Source organism: Metarhizium robertsii, assembly GCF_000187425.2.
Source record: "Metarhizium robertsii ARSEF 23 chromosome Unknown MAA_Scf_3, whole genome shotgun sequence".
In the NCBI taxonomy this organism is placed as follows: Eukaryota; Fungi; Ascomycota; class Sordariomycetes; order Hypocreales; family Clavicipitaceae; genus Metarhizium; species Metarhizium robertsii.
In genome coordinates this window covers 4,841,738-4,865,767 of record NW_011942171.1, presented here as the reverse complement: position 1 = coordinate 4,865,767, position 24,030 = coordinate 4,841,738, and the positions used below count along the sequence as shown (strand labels likewise).

The window sequence follows — 24,030 nt, the reverse complement described above, 5'->3', positions numbered from 1 at the left end:
TATCAATTGCAGCTGGAAGTTCTTAGCCTCTAGAGACTTTTGCACATCCTGGTTGGATTTTTGCTAGTAGAACAGGTTAAAGTTTTGGCTAAAGCAAATCTAGAAAGTAGAGACGAAAGAAAGTTTGTGTTGGGAGTAGGGCAAGGGCAAGAGCACCAGACGTTTAGGCCCGAATTAAAGTTGCTTAGAGAGCACTGATGACATTGGCTCAAGAAGGCACTGGGGGCCAAGACTTTCGCCATGATTGCTCTAACAAATCCTCAAAGAGGGAAGTTGGCACATGCCAACCTCGGACTCTTACCAAATTAGGCGAGCAGCTTATCGACGAGTCAAGATGCCGTCATGACTCACTGAGTGTAGAGCTTGGCAGTTAACCTGGTAAAAAAACATGACAAGCAATATATATCGGGCCATCGCGCAGACTCCCACTTAGTTCTACAGTGATGGCTTTGGTCAAATTATCCACAATGTAGTCTGACATGCTTTGTTTTTGTGTAAATTCATGCTGATTATTGCAGCTGCTACGGTGACATATTCGTAGGCGTCTAAAATGTTTGCCCTATGGCTTAGTTGGCATTTGACCCAACACAATGGGAGCCAGCCAACTCTCAAAAGACTGACTGACTACGTGCGGGTCTGGTCATTGCGGCTAGCAGCATCTAGTCTGGTAAATTGAACCAGACTAGACCTAACTTGACACTTGGGTAAAAATTGACTCGGGCCGTCTCCAACTATTCTCTGCTACGTCTCACCTTGAAGATCTATATTAGATCTATTACTATACCCAAGTTGGAAAGGCAATTGTCATGTCAAGATGAAAATATGTAAGACGGCTTGAGACATTAATCGGCTGAGAGAAGTGGGCTTGGAGAATTCATGAAGACGACAGAAAATATCGACATGGAAATGGTAGGTACTTGCTCTTTCTTCCAAACACTGAAACGTCCCTGCGTCCTGTTCTTGGCTTTCGCTGACCAGACTCATGCATTCAAGTCTAAAAATACACTGAGCTAAGAATAAGAATGACATCAGCACAAGTTTTTGGGCCACGTTCGTCTTGAGTAGGGAAGATGGGATGCCAGCTAGGAGCTCGGCACTTTTGCATCTCGCATAGTTCAGATCACCACTAAAGAAGCTTATGTGAAATCTAACCCCTGTTACCCGGCCACCAGTAACCTGACCAGGAGCTTATCGGGATATGGGCAGGAAGCTCTCTGCTAACAATACGTACGTGCGTAGCTAATGGAAGGTGCCTCGGCATTCATGTTAGAACTTTCTTCACCACACACGAATGCGATGTACACTATCCTGTTCCCAGTACCTCGATGGTGTCAGGTGATGCAGTACATGATGAGCGCAAGCATCGCCACCAAAGCCCGCTATATGTCAACCATCAACAATTCGATTCCATGGCCCCGGTAGCTGCTATCGGTTTCGGCATCTGTTCGACCGACCCGTTTCCCGCCTTATCCTGGCATAGTTGTCAATAGTTGCGCTGTTTCATGTGTTCAGAACCAAGTTACTTTAATGGGGCTAGGATCGGGCCGGACGCAACATCCCAAGTTATGCTGATACTTTGACTTTCATGCCATGAACTGCTGAACACGACCAGGCTCATTCAGATGTATATTCCTCCACGGGGTCTGACAACACTGCCTAAGCTTTGCGTTTTTGGAAATATGAGTACTGCAATTATTGCGGAAACCTAACGCGAATAGTGTGTCGATCGGCGTAAACTGGATGTAAGCTCTCAGGGACTGGGACGTCGTGAACGGCGTGGTACCGATCACCTGAACGGATGGACTGATTGTGCCTTTTTGAGCTCGGAATCACCCCGACGCTGATTTATGTTACACGTTAGGAAGTCTAGGTAGCTTGTGCTTTGAGTCATCCAAGTAGGTGACAGAACGAGTCAAATAGCACAGTTGAATCTGCATTTAATAATATCATGTTAACTTACAACACTGACAAGACGAAGAATATTGTGCACATGTTCAAGCATAATTAGCAGGACTGGGGGAACAGCGCGTCCCAGACTACCAGACACTTTATAACAGTCTTGTAGCATATTTTTTTTGCAACTGGTTTATTCGAATGACACAAATATTCAGATAGCCCTGCCACAGAAACGAGTGGGAAAACCCTCGCAACCTTCTGCTTCTGTTGGTCGTTCTCCTACATTGCAACCTGACCTGATTCTCTGCCCTCTACCCCATCCAGCGTGTCAACCATTTGGTCTTCTGTGCTAAGTACATGCTACTTATCGACGGGTTTTTTAGAAGAATCTTTAGCAAAAATGTAACAAACGTTAGATGTACCCCCCCACTTCCCCTGAATCTTCTTCCAACCTGCTTGTTGCAGTGCCAATACGAGCGGAAGTGTAAACTCTGCTGGGGCTGAGAAAGCGCCACGGGGCCCCCGGAACACCCACTCTACTGCAAAATTTTCGTAAAACGCCCATTTTTGATAGTATTGAATGTTCTTTGTCTTGAGAATTTGTTCGACTTCTTGATTTTTTGTCATATCTTGGTGCAGGTCACCGACAATGACATTGTACGATTCTAGCCAATTCTTTGTTAGAGCTTGGATCTATAACAGAAATATTAGCTCTGCCATCTAAAATATTGCACAGCTCCTCAGACAAGGCTGCTCTGACTGCTACCAGACAAGGGCAACACCTCCCCTTGGAGCGGTGCATCCCTCGCTGACGGCCTTGGAAATATTTCAATGGGAGTTGGGCCTTCTGATTTGTATTTGATTGCACTCACACGTTCTTCCTCGGTACAGTCAGGTGACAAGATGACTTTGAGAGCGTCAATCTGCCATCTCTCAGGCTTGTGATACTTGCCCTCTACTCCCTGCATGTTCTAGCGTTTTCCTTAGCACACGAGACCTTGAAAACAGAGCATGACTTCGTCAGACTTGCCTCTGCGGCTTCTGCCATTTTTTGCGTCGGGTGTCGCGAGAAAAGGAGTATTCCACAGAGTGAGGTTTGGAAGAAAATGTACACGAAACTGGGACGATGTAGTAGTGCGTCTGGCTGGTCATCTTGGAATCTCTGAGGAAATAGGTCAAGTATATGTAATATTCCATTCATTGCAGGACAAACAGACGCACAAGCTATCAATGCGGGAACAAGGGCGTGGAGCTTTCAGTGTACAAAGGCTCCTTTTGCAGGCCATCTCAAAGACAAACACGTAACAAAGACGGCCTCCTCCATGATGCAGATGAACGTAGCAGAGAAAGGAACCAACAAAGATTCAAAACGACTCCTGTGAGACCTTTGCCAATAAAGAAGCCAGATAAGACGGGTGCATGGGCAACAGCCTGGCAGATGTCAGTACACCAAGACTCGTTATGAGCTGTCCGAAAGCAGCACAACAAAAACATGGAGGATTCTAAAATTAAGAAGCGTGTAGCATGCTAAACGATCCATCATGGTCTTGAAACATGGCCATCTGAAAGACAGTCACATGATGAAGACGACCTGTCATGTCATACAGAAACATGTCATAAAGTGAAATATGGACAAAGAATTCAAATGGTGACATGGCTACTACGAAACCTTTGTTCGCGGAGGTGTCGGGCATTGGTCCGTGGGTAAGTAAAAAGGCGCTCCAGTGTTGTTTGCAACTGATTTATATTGACACCCCGAATTGCTATCAATCCCATTCCATCCTGCACCCCACCACCCAACCGAGTAGGAAAACCCTCAAGGGGAAAAAAAACCTCTCGCTCCTGTGCAGCTACCTCATCTATTTTTACACTAAATTCGCCCTTCGAGGCGGGGATAGTCTCTTCCTTAGAAGTTCTGGAAATGACTACCAGTATTCCACATTCCCGTTTGGTGAAACCCCTTGGATTCCAAAAGGGATTTAATCCTCTCAAAGTCCCATGGAGAAATTCCGTAGCTGTGATGTCCCTGATAAGACCACTTTGCAGACTGTGAATACTTGTATTCCCTGACATACAGGAAGCCCATAGCCGTTACCAATTCTTCGATGGCTTCATCGATATGGTCGATACTATCAGACCGCCCGACTCCCACGGTGATGTCGTACCAACTCATTGTCGCTGTTTGCTCAATCTATACTCGAACTATTAGCACTGAAATGGAAATTCTTGCTAAAGTATCCAGAAAGAAAATATGCTCTGGCACCGCTCTCGTGCCGTGTCTCGCCTTGTATGTACTGGAAACAGAGCTGGAGCACACTGCTTAATATTGAACTTACTGGAATGTGATAGATTGTTGTAATTTGTTGTTGGCTGTTGCAGAATTGAGAAATTTGATAGATGTCTGGATTGAATGTGTAGAATGTTGTGGTGCTGTGGTTATCAGGTTAGGATTTAGTTGGGGAATTCTTCTCCTTTTATAGTCAATTTTTTGATATGCTGTCTACGCAAGACTAATTCACAGCAAAACGACATGTCTAAGAAGTAGCAATAGATACGAGTTGCGAAGGTGTGAACAAAGGCCTGGCGGATTTACTTGCCGGGGTATTTACCGGGGCTCCTCTTGTATGATATTCACACACAAAGGAGATGATTGTCACTTAAAGCATTGGAGTCAACTCTGCTAATTATCGTGATAGGGTTGTTTTGTCTTTGCCAAGGGTTCAGTCAGTTACCTCTGTATTCTGCATCATAGACCCATTGCTCATTCTGTGTAAATTAACACCACGTCGCGTGAGACTAGTCTGGCCTTCCAAGGGTTATGAATCTCGAACACATGCTCTGTATTTTTTTTTTCACTCAGCGCACGGAGAGTTCACATTACGTTTGTAAAAGAAAATAATGGATGGGAAAGGGTGGCAGATTGGTGAATCTGAATCGACGACCCCCAGGGTCTCTTTTGGTTTGCTACGATTGAAAAGGTGGGAAAGAATAGGACTTGGACATTCACCGCCTCCAAGACTTCATATATTTGCTACTAAAGTACTAGGCAGATGCTGACTGGACAGTGCTTCATGGATTTCTTCACAAGCATGGTTGGAGCACTTCTTGTTTCCGCAGCAGTCACAGCGGGCAAACAGTTTCTGCATTAGCTCGGACGGCGGCACAGTCTCAGTGCTTATCTGATTTAGACTTTGCTGGCTGGTTTCCGCTGAGGCGAAACGCAGAATTAAGCTAAATCACCAGAATGATTATAGTGAATCCCATTGTTTCGAGAGTTGGTTGTGTTTGCTCTTGTGCCCTTCCCTGAATGTAATGAATGGTTGGTGTGATAAGTTGTGGTGGTTTCAAATTTAAGTGGCGGGCGAGAAGATGATTCTTTATACCTCTTCAATGCATAGCAGTCGGTGAAAAACAGAGAGGAAGAGAGAGAGAGGATCTGAATCTCTGGCACAAGTAGCCTATAAGCACTCGCAGCCATTCACAAGCTCGTGTCAATCGACGTCAAGTCCTTCAGGAACAGTGTGGCAACGAGCTAATAAGTGATGGAGTTGCATTGGTAGGGCTGTCATTGCCTTCAGAGGTAGTGATTGGTGTTAGCTAGGTTTGTTGCCGTTGTTTGTTTGCATTGACTAAGAAAATCGCCAGTAACGTTTAAGACGTAGGAAGTGAGAAAGTTTTAGGAAGAGGGCTTATAAAAATACGTTCATAGCCGTTGCTCTATAAAGATTGTTGATGTTTCCCTGCAGTAACATACGCTTATCAAACGAGAACAAAAAAGTCTAACATGCTCACATCTGGAGCACAGCAACATTAATCCCGTATCAGTAACATACACTCAAAAAGACGCAACGCAAGCCAATTGGCAAATAAATATAGTACCTAGCGACTGTAAACATCTTCCACAGTGTTCAAGACTTTCATAAGCTGTATACGACGTTCCTATTAAATCAGGCAGAACACGACCGCACACTGGGTTCAACGACGCAAGGAATAGGAGTTGTGGCATCTGGATTTACTCCCAGTGAAATTTGTATATATATCACTACTTACAAAACGGAGCGGTGTAGAATTGAGTAGAGGTAATGCAAACTGCAGCGAATAGTGCTTTGGACTTTCAAGTAGAGGGTCCCGTGGACAAGGGAACTGCGCGCAGCAGCTCAGGGGCTTTCAAATATTCTAGCCACCAGTTCACAGACATCAGGGACCAAGATGCATGAAGGGGATGTTCTGAAGACTAGACAAAGGGAAACATCTGACTCAACTTGACTGGTGCAGGGCCTACAGTCTTTTGTTAAGGAGTGGATTGTCAGCTTACTTTTGACAAAGGTTCAATACAGAAGGCTTGGAGTCAATAGATCAATTCATCTAATAACAGTATAATGAAAGTGAAGCTTTTCATAATAGCTTGAGATCTTAATTCTAGCTACCGAGATTATTCCCCGTGATAAATTCGCTATGCTTTCACTTATAACATGTACGTTGTAAACTGGAAAACTAAAGGTAGTTGATGAGAGGTGCAGGGACTCACAAACTTCATATCGCTATACCAATTAGACTTGGTACTCTCATAAAAAGTATAAATAAGTATTATGAAGCAATGAGATACCCTCATAGTTCTTTAGCAAGATACCATACAGGAAATATACAAGCCTCAATAATGTTAATGGTCCCTCACCGAGCCCGGCTTCTTATCCGCCACCTACACTTGATTCCTATCTTGAGACATTTTAATGCTGTCGAAACAGTTGTGGCGCGGCATACAACCATCTACTACCAAACAAAGCAAAATAAATGTATTTTTGATATCCAGTGAATTCATACTCGCTTTTTCTCATCTACACACAACACCAAGTCCACTTGGTAGTTTTCAGCTCGCCACCAAGTCAGCCACGGTAAACTAGGCGCTTTTCATACTGCCGCATGGCGTGATGATCCTCTGGGAGAATGCCACTTGCGGGTGACCGACTCTTGGAGGCAAGCCACGGGGGAAGCATTGCTTATGTGCATAAGCACATGTTTTTCAAGTTGTCCCGACTCCTGTGCATTAGGCATAATGGAACCGATGCGGTGGATGAGCTGCATATCCGAGGCGATTGGCCCTCCTTCTTTTGCGTCGTTCACGGTGGCGCCAGTAAATCGTCTTGATTGGTAAACCTGAATGGGATCGAGTCTCGTCGGCTCCGGGCCACGGTAGCATCGCCTCGATAACCGACGGCACTTGGGCATCCAGGCCCTTCATCGAAGCTGGTTTGGCTGGCCATGCCATCCAAAACGTGTCTCACTTCCACGCGCTGTGTCGCACTGCATTATACTTGGCGACTGGGACCTACATCAGCAGCCGGTATAGGTTGGGCGGTTGTTCGCGGAACGCCTGAACCTCTACATTTTAGCTGGACAACGGGCTATGTGTAGATCACCCTCCACCTGTTTTCTCCCTAGTACGCACTTTTCTTCTGTACTTATGAAGGGGACAACTTTGGCAGTAGAATTAGTGGCGGCAAACGTCACGGCATGGGAGCTACATCACTTCAAGATCAACGTGTTGCGAGTTTTTACACATACTGATACATATATTATATGGCACTGCTTAAACACTCTTGATGGCGTGTCATGGAGTCAAGATGATCCAAATGAGCAGGTTGTATTAACTTGGTAGTCGAGGCATTATATTTACGCAACTTGGCGCCAGTTGCAATGCCCGTGGTGTTAAACTAACCCTAATGAATGATAAAATTGACCTCGAGGTGCTTGTCCTTAATTTCGGTGTACTTGAAACTGTACTTTCGCCCATCGCGAGTGACATCATAGTGAGAAAGCGTCTTCCATCGCATATCGACGCGCTCCTTCTTTTGCGTGCCACCCCATTCTGTCTCGTAGTACTCCGGGGTGATGACGACACCGGTCTGAGAGCCAGGGTCCAGCTTGGTCACGATGTCGCCCCATGGCTTATAATTGTGTACGCCAAGGGTGACGATGCAGCTCTCGCCAGTGTTGGCGAGGAAGCGGAGGGAGCCGGCGGTACCGCTGCCGCCCATGGTCAGGATCTGCGCGCCATTGGTCTCGCCCCAGGTGCCATTTCTAAACACGGTTTTTTCCACAATGTGGAAAAACGCGTTCGTATTTTCCTGGTAGATGTGTACTTTGATGGTGTAGGACATTTTGTGTGAGTTCCTTGGTTGGAGGGTGTGTAAGTGGGGGGTGATATGATGTCGCCTTGCTTTGCTTGTAGAGTTGAGTTTGATGAGTGTCTGAAGAATCAAAAGGGACAATATGGCTGACTTGAGGTCTATATATACTTTTCTTGAAGTCATTACGAGAGAGGGGGAGTGATATACCATGGGCGAGGCATTGCGTAACGTATCCTTGTATGGCAGGGACTTGGAAGAAGTGAAGCACATGCAAAAACAACGCTGTTTTAGGACCCGCCTTTACGTCGCAAAACCTATTGGGTGTTTGGGAGAAGTAAATGATTGGAGGACGACGTTTCTGTGTCGTAAAATTTTGATGGAAAAAGCATCAATGTTGCGTTGGAGCCCTTGCTCAGGCCATGCGTGAAGCTGTTTCCGGTGAGACACGGGGGCTTATTGGGTGTAGTTATGCCTGAGTCTATCATGAAAAATTTCAACACGGGGTCTGAGTTCTGGAGTAGTCTACGCAGCACGTCGACGCATATGACATGTCATTTCGTCTTGGGTCTCTACGTTGTACGTTATGTCGTTTCCATGATGCGAGGCTACCAGCCCCGGCGCGGGGTCTTGCTTTGGTGAGTCATTGTACTCATTCACTTTCCACCCTCTGACTGCTGTCGTGAAATCTTCATTGGCTAATAGTAATACTACAATATGCGTTACGAGACGCTTACGGCCTAGGACGAGTTGCATCCTCATCATACTGGCCATCGCGGGCAGGCTGTGATACCCTCAAAAGTGACAGAGTGCGACCTGTGAAGTAACCGGGCACAAATCACCTTTGAATTTTAGGCATCAATGACTCCCGACGGAAAGCGCGTTTGTACATTGAAAATTTTCTCGACTTTGTATCCATCATCGCCCGTTTTCCGAGGTTAAAGTTGCTACCGCACTTCTATCAAAACGACATTTGGGAGGGGACATGATCAGTTACGTTGACCATTGATGCGCAACATTTGGTCTAGAGTCCAAAGTTGGAGCTGGTGAGGTGGAGGAAAGAAGTAGGAGTAAGTGTAGAAAGAGACTCGGAAGAAGACGCTGGCAGCCGATGGCATCGAGTTGTCGAAAACTGACAAAGTTGAGGCAATGTCGAGGACCAGGGATTGATAAACAATCATGGAAGCACCATGCCTGAATCAAAATGGACAAAAAGCGTTGCAGTACTGCCAGACACTCTACCAGGTTATAGTTTAAAGATATCCGTAGCCATTCTTAGGAGTATTGCAGGTTTCATACACCTGTGCTAGCATATATTCTACCAATAAGTGAGGTATTCCTTACCTCGCTACTTCAACGCTATAACATTTTATTCATCTCCCAAATAAACCTTACTACTCCTTACATATCTTATACATGACAATACTTATTCAACTATTTCCGCGTTGTATTTCCTACCACTCATTTCCCCGCGGTCATGGCGACATAGACAGACTTCTATATCATGATAGCGATATACCACTTAAAATCTGGTATGTCGTCCAAAAGTACCCGCCCCATCAACCGCCTGCAGAGGTAAATAAAATAGCCTGTAACTCTCATGGGCACAGCTGAGTTCCAAAGAGATTGTTGGTTTGGCTGTGTCTTTTCAATCTCACAACGTCCCTTCAAAGCTCATAATACCACGAGTTTTCTCTGAAGAATATCAGACCCGTTCCAGGTATCCCAATGATTTAGACCAATATACACCACCACCGCCCTTGATATTCACCATCATCTTGATCGTCATTATCATGACCAAATGTACTATTGCTTGGCCAATAATACTATCTTCAGAGTCACTGTTCTCACAGTCATTGTCCGTGTTGGATCCTCTAAAGCCAGAGTCGTCCTTATGCTCGTGTCCTCTGCTTCTGCGCGCGTGCCTCGAATTTTCTGTAGGCTCCGACACACGTTTAGAAGCAGGCCTCTACTCCCACGAGTAGGGAGTACGCAGGGGACTTGACGGGTTCTATTGGTTGAGTCAAAAATGAGGCGCCGGGGTCATCGTCAGAGGCCCTCAGGGCTTGCAGGCAAGACCGCCCGACCAGGTATATAAAAAGCGTCAAATTTGCAGAATTTTTTATCAATTAACTCAGATCTTTTATAATCACCCTTTTTATCAATATCATTATTATCAATTAATGCCCTAAAAAGCCCCCCCCGAATATCGTCATTTTCCACTACGCTAAATTGCTGTTGTAAACTCAACACCACTTCTTTCATGTGAGAACCCTCCACGACCTCGGTCATCTTGACCAGTATCGCTAATTGGCTTGAATGGCAAGATTAAATCGACAGCAGGCCTAAGTTGGCTACATAGACCGCTGTCAAGGCCAACGACAGAGCCTTTATTATCATTGAACCCGACCGACTGGAAACATCAGATTTCAATTCGACAGCTTCATCGGTGGCCGGTTTGACCGCTCATCAATTAAGTAGCTACAGCTTAGCTCGGACAATTTATTCAAAAGACCTAGAGGCCTTCAAGGTGTATTAACGATAAAAGCTAGCACTGGTTATACGACTTTATCGCGGTCCAGGTGGCTAATTCGTGCCTGCTACCGAAGTAATGTTGTCATTCAAGCCAATTGGCGATACTGGTCAAGATGACTGTGTTGAGTCAAAAGGGTGATAGTTTTAGGCCAAAGGGTCAATTTCCCAGAATGTCAGCGCTTTCTGCCAAGTCCTTCGGACATCATCAATATCATTCTGCTCAATCAATGTGCCTCAATGCACTGTGCAAAAACTCAACAGACTGATGGTTTTAAGGGCTTCGAGAAATTTGGCTCAATTCCGCTAATAACAGTCTTTGGTATCAAAGGTCCTTGGTTTTCCTTAATGCCTCGTTGATCAAAGGGGTCTTTAAATATAAGAAGTTGGTGAGGGAATTTACCCTAGGTCTCATGACCGTAGCCCTTGTGCAACAGGCGATTTCCGTGTAACACCTTGTTCGCCAATTATTGTCGGAGATCACTGGGTATTTTATTATTGATGGCGTTCCATTATTCACTGTCAGAGACTATTATAAAGATCTAATATCGCTTGTGCGCTGCCTGAAATCCATCGTGGCCGACGACAGGTTGTCCCCAAGTTCAAGATCATTATCACGGTTCCCACTAAGATCCCTCTGCAGCCAAGGAAGCTGGAGAAACATAAACAGTAGATCTTCTTGACCTCGATACCATTTATATTCCCGTCTTGCTACTGGGAGCTCGACGGTGGCAATGATCTTACAGTCGTGGACGCCGTCACTACATCTTGAGTGTGCAAAGTTGTGGAGTGATAGCTAATAGAGCACACAACTCTGATAGTGATGATGGGATATGTGATGAGTAAACAGGTTGTAGTTACATTGATGCAAAGACCTAAATCGGCTATATATGGCATTGAACGTAAACTCAATAGCTATTCAACCTAGCTTGGCTACTAGATCAGGTGATAATCATGCAATAGCTGGCCGATTTGGTTCTTCTCCAGCTTCTCAAACAACAGCTTCCGTATCCTTTCCGGCATCCACGACGCTAGTTCCTTGCCATCCCTCAGCTGACACGACGCGTTCAACAAGTGTCTAATGTCGTAGGTTGACGCAAAAACCTCGGGCACGCCGCGATCCACTCCGGCAAGCTGGTACACCGACTCCATGCCCGTCCGAACGGAATACTCGGTGGTGAAAATGGTATCGCGCGTCGTCTCGGCAAACTGGCCGATGAAAGCAAAATTCTTAGACCCGGGGGGCACGACATCGGGACGGTCTCCGGCCTGCCGCGGCATGAAGAACGACGTGACGTAGGGCATCATGACGGGCACGCACTTTGCGCCCGCGGCAGAAAGAGCGGCAATGTCGGCCTCGGGAACGCCCAGGTGGTACAGCCACTCCTGCGTGATTTCCTCCCCGGTGCAGTCCTGCATCGCCTTTTTCACGTAGTTGCCCGGCGTTTCGGTGAGCAGGCTGTAGACCCAGACCACGATCTGGTCCTCGGGCTGGTTCTTGAAGTGAGGCTGCCGGTTTACCGTCCAGCTCATGAGCCAGTTGGAGTCTCGTACGGTGACGATGCCACCCGTCACCACTTTTCCGCTGAACGGGTCTCGCTTGCAAATCTTTTGGATGTAGGACGGGATGCGAGGGTCCAGCGTCGTCACGGTCGCCGACTGCCACTTTGTCGCGGCGACGTTGCCGCAAAACACCTCTGGACGACCAAAGTCGGTGCTCTTGGCCGAGATGCGTCGCCAGAGATCCCATGCGGGCGCAGGGCCGTCTTGCACCGTGGCGGGCGTCTGATGGTCTCCGAGGTGGGAATTCTCCGTGAGGGAGCCGATGGTGATAAAGACCAGGTCGTCGACGCCAAGGTCCCTGCCGCCCTTTTGGCCATCTTGCACCCAGTGGATGAACGTGGCCTGCTTCTCATGGTCGGTCATATCGAAATCCACATCGTGAACCGTGGTGTTGAATTGAAACCGGACGCCCTGATCCTCCAGCCACTTGTGCAGCGGTAGCACCAGCGACTCGTACTGGTTGTACTTTGTAAATTTGAGCGTGGAGAAGTCGGGCATGCCGTGGATGTGGTTCACAAACCGGTGTAGATAGAGCTTCATCTCCAACGCCGAGTGCCAGGTCTGGAAGGCAAACATGGTTTGCCAGTACAGCCAAAAGTTGCTCTGGAAAAAGTCGTGCCCAAACACCTCATCGATTCTCTTGTTTTCCACTTGCTGTCTAGATGCCAGGAACAGCCCGACCATTTCTTTCTGCGCAGCCTCACTCAGCGTGAACAGCTTGCCGGTTTGGGCGTCCTGGCCGCGTTGAATCGTCGCGCGCTGCAACGAGTAGTTGGGGTCGCGTTTGTTTAACCAGTAGAACTCGTCCAGGACACTGGCTCCTTTTTCCTCGATGGATGGTACGGAGCGAAACAGATCCCAGAGACACTCAAAGTGCGCCTCCATTTCGCGGCCGCCGCGAATGACGAAGCCCTTCTCGGGGACTTTGAGGCCATCCAAGGCGCCGCCGGGAATGTGTAGCTCTTCGAGAATGGTGATGTTTTTGCCGGGCATTTGGGCATCCCGGACCAGAAAGGCAGCGGCTGAAAGTCCGGCCAGGCCAGAGCCAACAATCCAGGCATGCTTGTTGTCAATGCCTTCGGGTTTGAGCGGCCTAGCAAAGGCCTCGTAATTGCCACAGCTGTAGTACATTGTTGAGGAAGGTATCCGTTTGATTTGGGTGCAACGACGTGCATTTTTCGACGTGATGCCATTTCGTTTTTATATCTCGAATGGGCACCCGCCGTTTGCGGCTGAGATGCTGAACCCACCAATATTGCCTCCAGTCGATGGCGTTTTATCGTATGTTTATTCCAAGTTGGTGCTCTCCATCATGCGACCGGCCGGAATTGGCGGAGGCGACGGGACGTTGAACCCGGGGTTTTAACCGCAATAGTTCAGCGCCCCAACCATGATTGGCTTTTGCCAACCGCGTCGGAGGGCTTCGGGTTCGCCGATTTATCGCTCGTACTGAGTGGAATGGAAACGGTCTGGTAAGGCTGAGTTGAATCGTGGTGCCATTTGCTGACATGTGATGGCCGGCGTTTGCGGCGTCGCGCATCGCACGTATTCCTCGATTCTGTTGCATCTGCAGCCAGGTGTGACTGAAAATGTCAATAGAGTTAAAGAAGAGAGTGTAACATGGCATGGCCGGTGTGAGTATTGACCCCACCAGACACTGCGTGTCTCGGGAGAGTTTCGCGCTTATCGCAACCAGTCGGCGGCTATATTATATCATTGACAAATTGTCTCAAATAGATTGATGTTTTGGGCTTGGATTTGAGCAGGACAGCGCCTCGAAACATTTTGCATGACTTGGGGTTCGGCCAGGCCGAATGTGAAAGTGCACATACCTAGCCGCACTCTTCTCTCTTTGCATCAGGATATCTCTATTAACATCTGGTCCATCTTTCCACAGCTCTCAGGAAGCATTCGAGTAGGAACAAGTTATCCGTTAATCCCGCCAAAAAAGCTCTCTGAATAGGCTACCACCTCGACTTTTGCTAGAAAGTCTCGGTAAATTCTTTCAGTTTCGCAAGAAAACACCCAGGAATGTTATTTTTATGTCATTGGCTATCTAATTTATCTACGTGCTATACTTTCGTGGGATCAAAATGGACATTATGCTTGTCGCTGGCATCGCACCAAAGAAGCGTAATTGGTTTAGTGGTAAAATTCTCCGTTGCCATCCGGGCAGCGTCGGGGAGCCCTGGGTTCGATTCCCAGATTACGCATTGCCCTGATTTTTTGGTATTTATAGTGCATAATGGTATTAATTGCGCATGATGGTATTTATTATGCATGATGGTATTTATTGTGCATGATGGTATTTATTATGTATGCATGATAGTATTTATTATGCATGACTCACTCAGTACATGCATGGTGCTCTGGTTTGGGTACGACCAGGCACATACGACAGTGTTTTTTGCCTTTTTTTTTTGCGCCTTTCTCCCCATGCTTCTTCTGGGAAGCACTTGAGTGAAAGCTTTAGTCGGACAATCTCGGATAGGGCAGACACAATCCAAGCGCGAGAGCTGTCAAGTCAATAAAAATACATGTAGGTACCCGGCAGTATGTATTGACCCCAGGTCCCATTTTTTACACTCTAGTTGTGGACCAACTAACTTGACTCGATGACGCCAGATACATGTATTATTCATGCATCCTAAGATAGCCTGGGCTTTACCTGCACCATGACTAGGCGACTGAAACCCTTGCCACGTGGCAAATGAGCAGAGACTTTGCAGTAGCCAGATTCCAGATAAATTCTCAAGGGTAACAGTAGTAATTTTCAGACTTCCGTTCTACCTATTCATGTAGTGACACGACTATGACGTCGCTGCTAAATATTAACATTACAAGCTTTACATGGTGCCACATGCTTTAAAAGCTCGTGGCCCATAGAGACGAGCTTCTTCAAAGTCACACTGCGAATACTTTGTCTAATGGTTTCGAAACCTCTACAGCATGACAAAATTCGAAAAAATCCTTCAGCGGCGGCTGAGAGGTGAGAAGTCCTGCTGGCGTCCCACAGTGCCTATTCTAATATCAAATGCTTTAATTAGCTTCTCGGGTAGCCATAGGCGTTGCTCTCGGCTTCACGCTTCTATTTATCAGGTTCTATCATAACACCGTCGACCCATTTGCTCAGTACGCTGGCAATACTATGCCATGCCCGCCGAGCCGAATCAACAAATATGCTATTAAACCGCCTCCCGCCCAAGATGGCAGGTTTCTCGCTAACCTGTGGCATACTCTGCAGCCATTATTCGACCAACACAAACCAGATCCCGCATATATTAATAAACCTTTGGTTTATGAACTTCCGGACAAGGACATCTTGGGAGACTTCTTCAGTCTTACAAATGAAGAGGCAGAAAATACTAGGGCAAACCACATGGAGCTGGTAGGGAAACTACCACCATATCCCAAGGGACACTTTGGCGGCCGTGGCGTCGTCGTCCTTGCAGGGGGCAGATACTCCGAGTTTGCGGCTACATCGATTGGCATGCTCCGGGAATTAGGAAGCAAGTTGCCAGTAGAGGTATGGCTCAACGACGACGGGGACGAGGCGTGGTGTAACGAACTCCCACTGGAGGGGATGGTGTGCAGAAGGCTCACGGACTACATGAACTTGGACGATTTGCCTCATCCTTATCAGTGGAAAGTTTTTACAATGCTTTATTCGACATTCGAAGATATTCTTTTTATAGACGCCGACTCGATACCAGTAAAGAACCCCGACTTTTTGTTTGACTCGGCTGTCTACAAAAACCACGGCGTGATACTATGGCCAGACTATTGGAAACACACTGGTTCTCCATTACTACCGTACCTCATCGGTATTAACAGTACCAGGCTATCAGATATACTAACATCTGAAACCAGTGTTGAATCGGGGCAGCTAGTTTGGAACAAGAAGACTCACTGGAAGGTATGTACCATCTCTAGCGACTCGACCGTGACGAAGCACTTGTACCATTACTGACCTAGTCCAGAGCCTTGTGCTTGCTGCCTACTATAACTATTTCGGTCCCGACTTTTGGTATACTGTTTTCAACAATGGCTGGCAAGGATGGGGCGACAAGGACACGTTTCCCGCGGCTCTCAAGGCTGCTCAACAAGATTATTACCAAGTTTCTCATGAAATAGTCACCATATTTGTTCAAGGCACGAGCGATGGTATAGGAATGCTCCAGTCAGATCCCACCAACAAGGCCGAGCACAAGCCGCTATTTCTACACATGAACATGATCAAGTGGGGCGCAAGAGATCTCCTGTGTACCGAGAATTGCGACAAGATTAAAGACCAGGGAGATCACCCCTTCCATATGATTGACGAAAGGTCGCAGATCTACAAGCACCTGCGGGAAGGTATGCGCATCTTTGCAGTTGGGCAACTGTTCCAGGGCAACATTGACCCGGAACCGGACATGTGGCGGGTAGTGGAACACAATGCCTGTAGAACTAGCCGGGCAAGTTGGCATATGTGCAAAAATGCCCGGAGCCACATGGAGAGGACCTTTGGCTTTGACTTCACCGAGTATCGCGAAGAGATGAATGAGGGCGGAAACGCAGACCCACAAATTTGCATTGAGGGCCCGTGGGTGAAGCCATCAAGAGCCAAGCCCAAGCCGAAGGACTGGGCTAAGGATTATGAGGAGACGTACGAGTGAACGCCCGTAGTAGGGATTCTAACGCAAGCGAATCGAGAATCACGGGAAAGGATATTCTGGCTTTTGATGTTCTTCTCTTTTTAGTATGATACCCTCATCTTGAATTTCCAGGTATATCTTGCCCTTGCCCTTCATGTTCGAGCTAAGAAATGACTTGGACGAAAATACTCCTGGAAAAATGACAAGAGATACATAACACAGTTGGTTATCAGCCTTCTTCTTTGTGTTTGGGGAGACAGGACGCGGATATTTGCACATCAGCTCTGCCGACACCCTGGAGGGCGCGGAAAGCAACCAACGGCGTCAGATTCCGAGAGAATCCGCACTCCGAAAAAGATGCCAGGAACATAAAGTTGGCGACGAGATATGCCGTCTTTCGGCCAGTAACGTAGGATAAACAGGCAAATGTGACGCCGTAGCTACACTCGGCCAAGATGTTACCCGGAAAAGGCCCAACAGATCGTGAAGCCTAAGAAAGGGGCTTCACCGATACGGGACTTATTAGTAACACAGCTTAAACACGTGCCCGGGCAAGAGCCCTAGGTATAAGCGTTCCTTTTATGTATATATAGAGGTTACCTCTCCTTTTTTTTCTTCTAGTCACTTAAGACCTTTAAGACCCTACGAGATTATTATTAAATTGAGCCCCTTTTGCTCCAAGCCCTTAGTTAAGCCCTTGTCACACAAGGTGTACGCCAGGGCGACCTAATTAAACGATACTAACACCTCGGATTCAAGTGCAATATAGTGTAAAGCAGTTTACTTGAGCGGGCAGAGACTAGCAAGTTTGTATTCTGTTTAGTTCGAGGCAGGAGATGACCTTTTGTGGTCTTTTGTTTGCTCTACTGCGTCGTCTGTGCAGGCGAGTACATCCAGCCGGAGCAAACCTCGCTCGCCGGACAGTCGAATACTAGCCTCGTTTCTGTGCGTGATTCCTGTAGCACTGTGATCCCTTTCATAAGATATTTCATTACAAACCACACTTCTTCATCAGGCAGTTTATAGTTTTTAATACTAAACACGTAGAGGGACAAGGTCTTCACGCCGCATTCCAGACACAGGTCCAAGTGCTTGAGAGTGCAAGAATCGCCGTCCTCCATACTGCGTCCTTGCACAACACAAGCCCCGGCTCATTTCAGGAGTAAGCAGGATCCGCAGTCGCAAAGATGGCCTTGCTCAAATGCCGAAATAGACCACTGCCAAACCGGTGCGGCTAGTTGAAGGATGCGTGCGCAACTATACGACGCGTTTGGTAGGCAGACGAGCCAGTGTGTCAGACGTAAATTGCAGATGCTCACCCAAGCTCCAGACCAACCTTTGCAGTTCTCCTTTCAACTCTTCAGGGGTGCTTGTGCCTAGCATCGCGCCCGATGAAGGCGGAGCCGGAATCACCGGGCCGGAGTGCTGAGGGCAACGGGGACCTTGATCCAGGCTGGGCTGTGTCTGCACGGAAATCTGATCCGATAAACCGACATGTTGATCCTTTGGGTAGCCGTCATCAGGTACGTGGGACACCTCAAAGCCACTATCATCCGACACGTATATAGACGGTTCTCTGACGGTTGGCGAGGATAAAGTTGCATTCAAGACATGTTGTTCAAGCTCGAATGGAGTCTTTTCTATATCTGAACCTGTTGATGTATTGTCGGAACCGGCGGTGGACGGGCGGGTAAGGATTCGCGACTCATCCGGTATGCTGGCATCAAGGTCAATAAGACTCACCGCTGAAGCACGATTAGACTGCGTACTCGAAATGGATTGGCTCATGAATACATCTCTTGTATTGATGTCGCAGGCAGCGTTTTCCTCGGGGTCTTCAGCATCGTCTAGACTTGTACAGGTAGGAGACATCAGAGGAAATTTCCAGTCCCGAGTCAGGCGACGAGTAGGGTGGTATACTTCATCGGGAACTGGCAGATGATCACCTCTGACTGTTCCCATACCAACGACCTGCGACAAGTCGTTGCCGTCGAATGAGGCGTCAAGATCAATTAGCGACTCTCTGACAGTTGAGCTATCTAGGTCGTCCCGTAGCGGTAAATCATTTATCGGCAGCTGGATGTGCTGTGCATAGAAAGCACGAGCGTTGTCGTCATAGTTGATGGTAAAGTCATGATCGAAAACCTGCTCGAGAGGTACCATGAGTGGCTTCATATTTGGTTGCCGACGTCGCCCAGGTTGTTTTTGTGGCTGCCAAGGGAAGTCGACGGCCGGTCCATATGCATTCCGAACAGTGTGACCGTCTGAGGAATTATATTCGAGACTAGCCTCATCCAATGCGTCAAATGTCCACTCTTCGTTCAAGGGAGAAGGGAACGAAATGTTTGCAGGGCCCTGCGCACCGCCTGCGGATAAGAGGGACAGTCTACTTCCACCTTGCATCTCCCAAAGTCTGTAGGCGTTGACAAGCTGAGAGAGCGACGAAGTAGGAAATTTGCTCGTGGTGTTGAAAATATAAGGATGTGCTTGGACTTGCTCGATACTGGGTCGTCGGGCCGGGTCTTGGACCATGCAGCACGCAACAAAGTCTCGAAGTTGGGGCGAATATTGGTCTCCCTCAAGCCGTGGACAGTTGTGTTTCAGAAACGAGCCAAAGTTCGTCATGTCAACCAGGCCGGTCGCATTCGGCGGGAGCCCGGTGGCCACCTCGTAAGCCATGGATCCAAAGGCCCAAATATCAACCTCAATACCGTACGATATCGAGGAGTCGAATAGTTCGGGGGCCATCCACTGGAGCGTGCCTGTGACAGTGCTTCTCTTGTCGAACTTGGTCTCGATAATCCCGGCGACGCCAAAATCGCAAAGTTGAACGCCTCCAATGTCTGTAATGAGGACATTAGCACATTTAATATCCCGATGAATGACGCCATGGCTGTGAACCCAATACACGGCCTCGGCAACCTCTCGCAAGATGGGGATAATCCACTTCTCTGGCAACCCCCTAGTTGGCCTCATTAGAGTAGCGACACTACCGCCAGCACAATACTCAGTGATCATCCAAACAGATTGACCAACGAGATGGGCATCAAGAATACGATTGATGTTTTTCGCCCCCCTGTCGTTGAGAAGTTTCAAGGTGTTAACTTCCTTTAAAATATCAGCGAATGTATCCGTGCCGCCGGGGCGAATGCTGTCGCCCTCCTCAATGCTAATAATTTTCACGGCAACCAGTCGCCCTGAGTTTAAGCCACGGGCTTTGTACACCCGGCCGAAGCTTCCTTTGCCGATGAGAACCAGTAACTCGTAGGGTGGTGGCTCTGTACCGTCATTTGCACACTCTGCCGCAATATAGGATTGGGTCCTCCTAGCATCTTCAACTGCGCTCATATTGTTTCTCGAAGAGTCGGTGGCACCGACCTGGGCTGTCAGCGTTGTCATGGCTATGGCATATTCGAAATGCTGTGTGGCGTAGGCGTCGATTTGAACCGGACTGTCGTTTGAACGGACTGGACGGACGGATTAGGGACGATGGAGCCTTGGAGGCTTTGATCTGCCTGACCAGTTGACACAATAAGCGGGACCAAGGGGTCAAGTCTGGTCGAGACCAGCACGTGCTCTCACTTGGCGGCGGTGACAAGGTCACCTCCACAGAGGATCGACCCGAGATGCCCCACCCGCGGCTTGTACTTTGGAAGCTTGGGACTTGTTGTAAAGGAATGAAGAAATCCGGACCCCAATAAAGAAATAAAACCCCCTCTTGTAGGAGGCATCCACTTCTGGCAGAGTCGCCAAGACAGAGCTTCGGACATCATGAGGATCACACAATTTGCCATGACATCGGGGATTAACTTCATGTAACACTCAAACTATACACGGCTACAATAGACATGGCCTTGCTTCCGCCTGTTGGTTGCCTTAGCCTATTGAGGACCCCAACGAGCCGAATTCCTCCATATATCCGATCGTGAAACAATCCATCAATCTTGCCCCCGTAGATAATATCCAAAATTGATGGTGTTCTTCCGCTATTCAAGTGTTAGTCTGGGCAGCTGTCTTGCTCTGGGCTAGACTTACACATTAATGACAAGACGGGCACTTTCCAAGAACGATTTTACATTTGCTTGTATCCGTAATAAGAGGCACACATTGCTTCTTCGTCCCTTCCCTCACACCTTTGCACAAGTCGTAACCCGGGGCGCCGTCCGGCCGCGTGTGTCGACATTGTTGAAACATCTTCCGTGGGATAACGTAAAAACACATGATGGTTACGAATCTAATTTTGTTCAGGTGAGATAAGACGATTGAGGATTGAGAGACGTTGTTGATTCCAGACCTGTGTTACAAGGGCTTGCAGCAAATTCGTGTTCAGCTAATAATTTGCTTGAATATCAAGGGTCCTTGAGTTCCTGAAGGGCGTATGACCTTGATTTAACTCAAGCAGCAGTGAACAAGTGGGTTGAGAAACCTAGGACTTCAAATAGGTCTCGACTTCTTGTGTAACTCTCGTCAGGTTCAAGGTACGGCCCGTGCCTCTGATCAATCCAACAGGCGTGTCAGAATCTATATTTGACGAGAGATGCTCAAAGTCGAGGAATGGCATACTAAATGGTGGCCAATCGATTATGACGCAAGGCTTTTTTATGCCAACACTTCTGTCTATTTTAGTCACCTTGCATGCGAACTGCCTTGAGAGTAATTAGAAACCCTGGTCAGAGCGCCAACACGAGATGTTTTGACGAATCTCGCGTACATAAATGGCAAGTGAAAGTCCTTTCAAAACAACGTCGCCACTATTGTGGCCTTTGAAGCAGGCTAACCTTTCTGAGAAAACGACGTATTAAGCATGCCGTGTTGAACCGAATGGACGGAGAAAGGCTGTTGCGATGATCTTTTGCCATTATTCGTGTTGGTCCAAGCTTGGCCTCCTCAGGGCGCGTTCAGGGCGCGTATTGCCGCACAATCATTGGTCTCCTACTTGGTTGCCTGGTGTTGGTTCTGTTCAGCATGTACGCTGTTCTTTGCGATTCCACGTCACGGGTTGTGCTGCCTCAAAACTCCTCGAGGTGTTCTCAACGACTCAACACCCTAGACGAATCGTGTAAGGGACATCCATAGGTACAATAAGAGCCTGGTGGGACGGTACTACTTCGGGGATAAAGTACCAGACATTACACAAGAACTCTCAACCGCCGAGGAATTCGAGCTCTGACAAGGGTGCATGTGTGACAGCAATGTGCTCAGCGCAACCACTCTCCCAGTCTGTATCCTACCTGTCATCCATGACGCCTAGCTCTAACATTCCTTAAGTTGAAGCCCGGGACCCGATTAACAAGACCATGATGCCAACGAACGAGTTGTCCTAGTGAGAGGCAAAGCGGGCGAGAATAATCAAGTGAATCTCACACCCTCAGGAGGCCGTCCGGGGACCCGGCTGGGGGCCTCCTGCGGCCGGCTATGACTTCTATGCCTAGCTGTAACCGCTGTGGACGCTGTGGCCAGCTACGAGGATCGCGATATTACAAGTTATATTGCTTAGTAAAGATGCGATTATTTAAAGGATTAGCTATACCTGCTATTATATATATATATATTACTAAAAGTAGAAATAAACTTATAAAAAAAAGGAAAAAAAGCCCCCCCTTTTTTCTTAGTTAAATCGTCCCCTTATCTGAGATATACTTCATTTAAGTTCAGGCCAGCTCCGTAAGCCGCCTAACAACTCTCATATTACTTTCTTATAATGCTATCACATAAATTAAATATCGAGATTCATAGCGTGCGGTCACAAGTAATTACCCACACCCTGGTACCAGGTTACTCGCATCAGAAAGCTACAGCTCTTGCCAACTCTAATAACCCTAACCCTAACTCTCATCACCCAACACGCTCTGTTATCAGATAAATAGTAAAGACAACCAGACTTGACTAATTTTTCTAGGCGATGGGCTATAGTGTGGTTCTGCACTCTTTCAACGCTAGCATAACGCATAACCATAACACTTTAAAACCCGGGCTTCCTCCAAGTTTGGTGGGTAATTTGCGCGCTCAGCACCAAATCGAGATTCATGAACGCCATGTTCGCGTCGCAACTACACAATTTCCCATTTATCCACTCATTCGGCTAATAGTGGACTGCAGCTCTGGGGAATAATGCTATTTTCGGCATGGGCGTGGATGCCACACCTTGTTTCTTGCTGCCCGTTTCTACACTTACTTCTCAGCTCGTGGAGCCTTTATGGAGAAACCAAATTAAAGGCTGCCGGGGCAAGAGGGGGGTTGGGTTTTGCCGTGTCTCCTGTTTACTCCCGAATCCAGTTTCTGTTTCCTCCGCCCCCGCTGCTCGACTTCGCTTTATATTGACCCGCGCCACCTCCGGATGCAGACCCGTCAACCTTGCAGTCTGTTTAGTTTTGCGAATTTGTTTCCAACAGCATGAAGCCTCCTGTCACAGCAGCACTCGCTTTTGCAGCTGCTACTGTCTATGCCCAGATCGATGTCCTCACCGGTGCTCTGTCCAATGTGTCTTCCAGCGTCGAAGCCCTCGACAAGGCTACTACAAACTTTAATATCGACGCGATCAAGACCAACGCCGATAGCCTCATCTCCACGATAGCAGCTGGCAAGGATGCAGTCAATGCCTCGCAGGTCGTCACACTCGTCGACTCTCTGGGCTTGAACGGCCCTGTCCTGCTCCAGAACAAGGACTTTGAAACCCTGGCCGCCGACTTGAAAACCAAGCGCCCCGACATTGAAAAGGCGAATGCCTGCAGCGATGTCCACTCCAGAATCGCTGCCATCAACACGGGTTCATTGGGCCTCACGGAGGCAATCATCGCCAAGGTCCCCCAGGCTGCACAGCCTATTGTTCGACAAGTCGCCGCCGGGGCCTCTAGGGTCCTGAACCAGGCGCAGTACGACTTCTCCGAGGACAACTGCAAGGACGCGTCGCCCACGGCGAGCCCTACCCCGTCGCCGACGGCAAGTTCCAGCGCCGACTCGAAGCAGACGCCAGTCGGCGCCATAGTCGGCGGGGTCCTGGGAGGTGTGGGTGCCATGGCGGTCATCGGACTCTGTGTCTTCCTGTTTCTGAGACGCAGGAGGCAGCAGAGGCTGAAACAGGGGCGCGAACCCCCCGTCGAACTCGGCGCCAATGACGGCCCGCCGCCGCTGCTCAAGGACTACAAGGAAGAATGTGCAAAGGCGGAGCGCGGCGGGCAAGAGACGGAGAGAGTGGAAATGTGCGCGGACAGCACGGCGATTCACGAGGCGCCGGAAAATGCGCGGTACGAGTTGGAGTAGACTACCTCGGTCCGAGT

At 48.0% G+C, this 24,030-nt stretch overlaps 5 protein-coding genes across 5 annotated transcripts; 2 read left to right on the top strand and 3 right to left on the bottom strand.

The window, feature by feature from the left end:
• Positions 1-7,613: 7,613 nt before the first annotated feature.
• MAA_10085 (Fungal fruit body lectin) lies at positions 7,614-8,054 on the bottom strand (the record flags this gene model as incomplete). The annotated part of the gene is made up of 1 exon (XM_007828083.1): positions 7,614-8,054. One exon carries the CDS (start codon positions 8,052-8,054, stop codon positions 7,614-7,616), a length of 441 nt encoding a protein of 146 aa, XP_007826274.1.
• Positions 8,055-11,489: 3,435 nt separating this feature from the next.
• On the bottom strand, positions 11,490-13,247 carry MAA_10084 (myosin-crossreactive antigen; the record flags this gene model as incomplete). Its single annotated transcript, XM_007828082.1, has 1 exon — positions 11,490-13,247. One exon carries the CDS (start codon positions 13,245-13,247, stop codon positions 11,490-11,492), a length of 1,758 nt encoding a protein of 585 aa, XP_007826273.1.
• Positions 13,248-15,065: 1,818 nt separating this feature from the next.
• MAA_10083 (Alpha-mannosyltransferase) lies at positions 15,066-16,774 on the top strand (the record flags this gene model as incomplete). Its single annotated transcript, XM_007828081.2, has 3 exons — positions 15,066-15,105; positions 15,164-16,032; positions 16,097-16,774. 3 exons carry the CDS (start codon positions 15,066-15,068, stop codon positions 16,772-16,774), a joined length of 1,587 nt encoding a protein of 528 aa, XP_007826272.2.
• A 1,236-nt stretch (positions 16,775-18,010) lies between these two features.
• Positions 18,011-20,152, bottom strand: MAA_10082 (Serine/threonine-protein kinase, active site protein; the record flags this gene model as incomplete). Its single annotated transcript, XM_007828080.1, has 1 exon — positions 18,011-20,152. One exon carries the CDS (start codon positions 20,150-20,152, stop codon positions 18,011-18,013), a length of 2,142 nt encoding a protein of 713 aa, XP_007826271.1.
• Positions 20,153-23,146: 2,994 nt separating this feature from the next.
• On the top strand, positions 23,147-24,013 carry MAA_10081 (cell wall galactomannoprotein Mp2/allergen F17-like protein; the record flags this gene model as incomplete). Its single annotated transcript, XM_007828079.1, has 1 exon — positions 23,147-24,013. The coding sequence occupies one exon, from the start codon at positions 23,147-23,149 to the stop codon at positions 24,011-24,013; it is 867 nt and encodes a 288-aa protein (XP_007826270.1).
• Between the last annotated feature and the right edge of the window lie 17 nt (positions 24,014-24,030).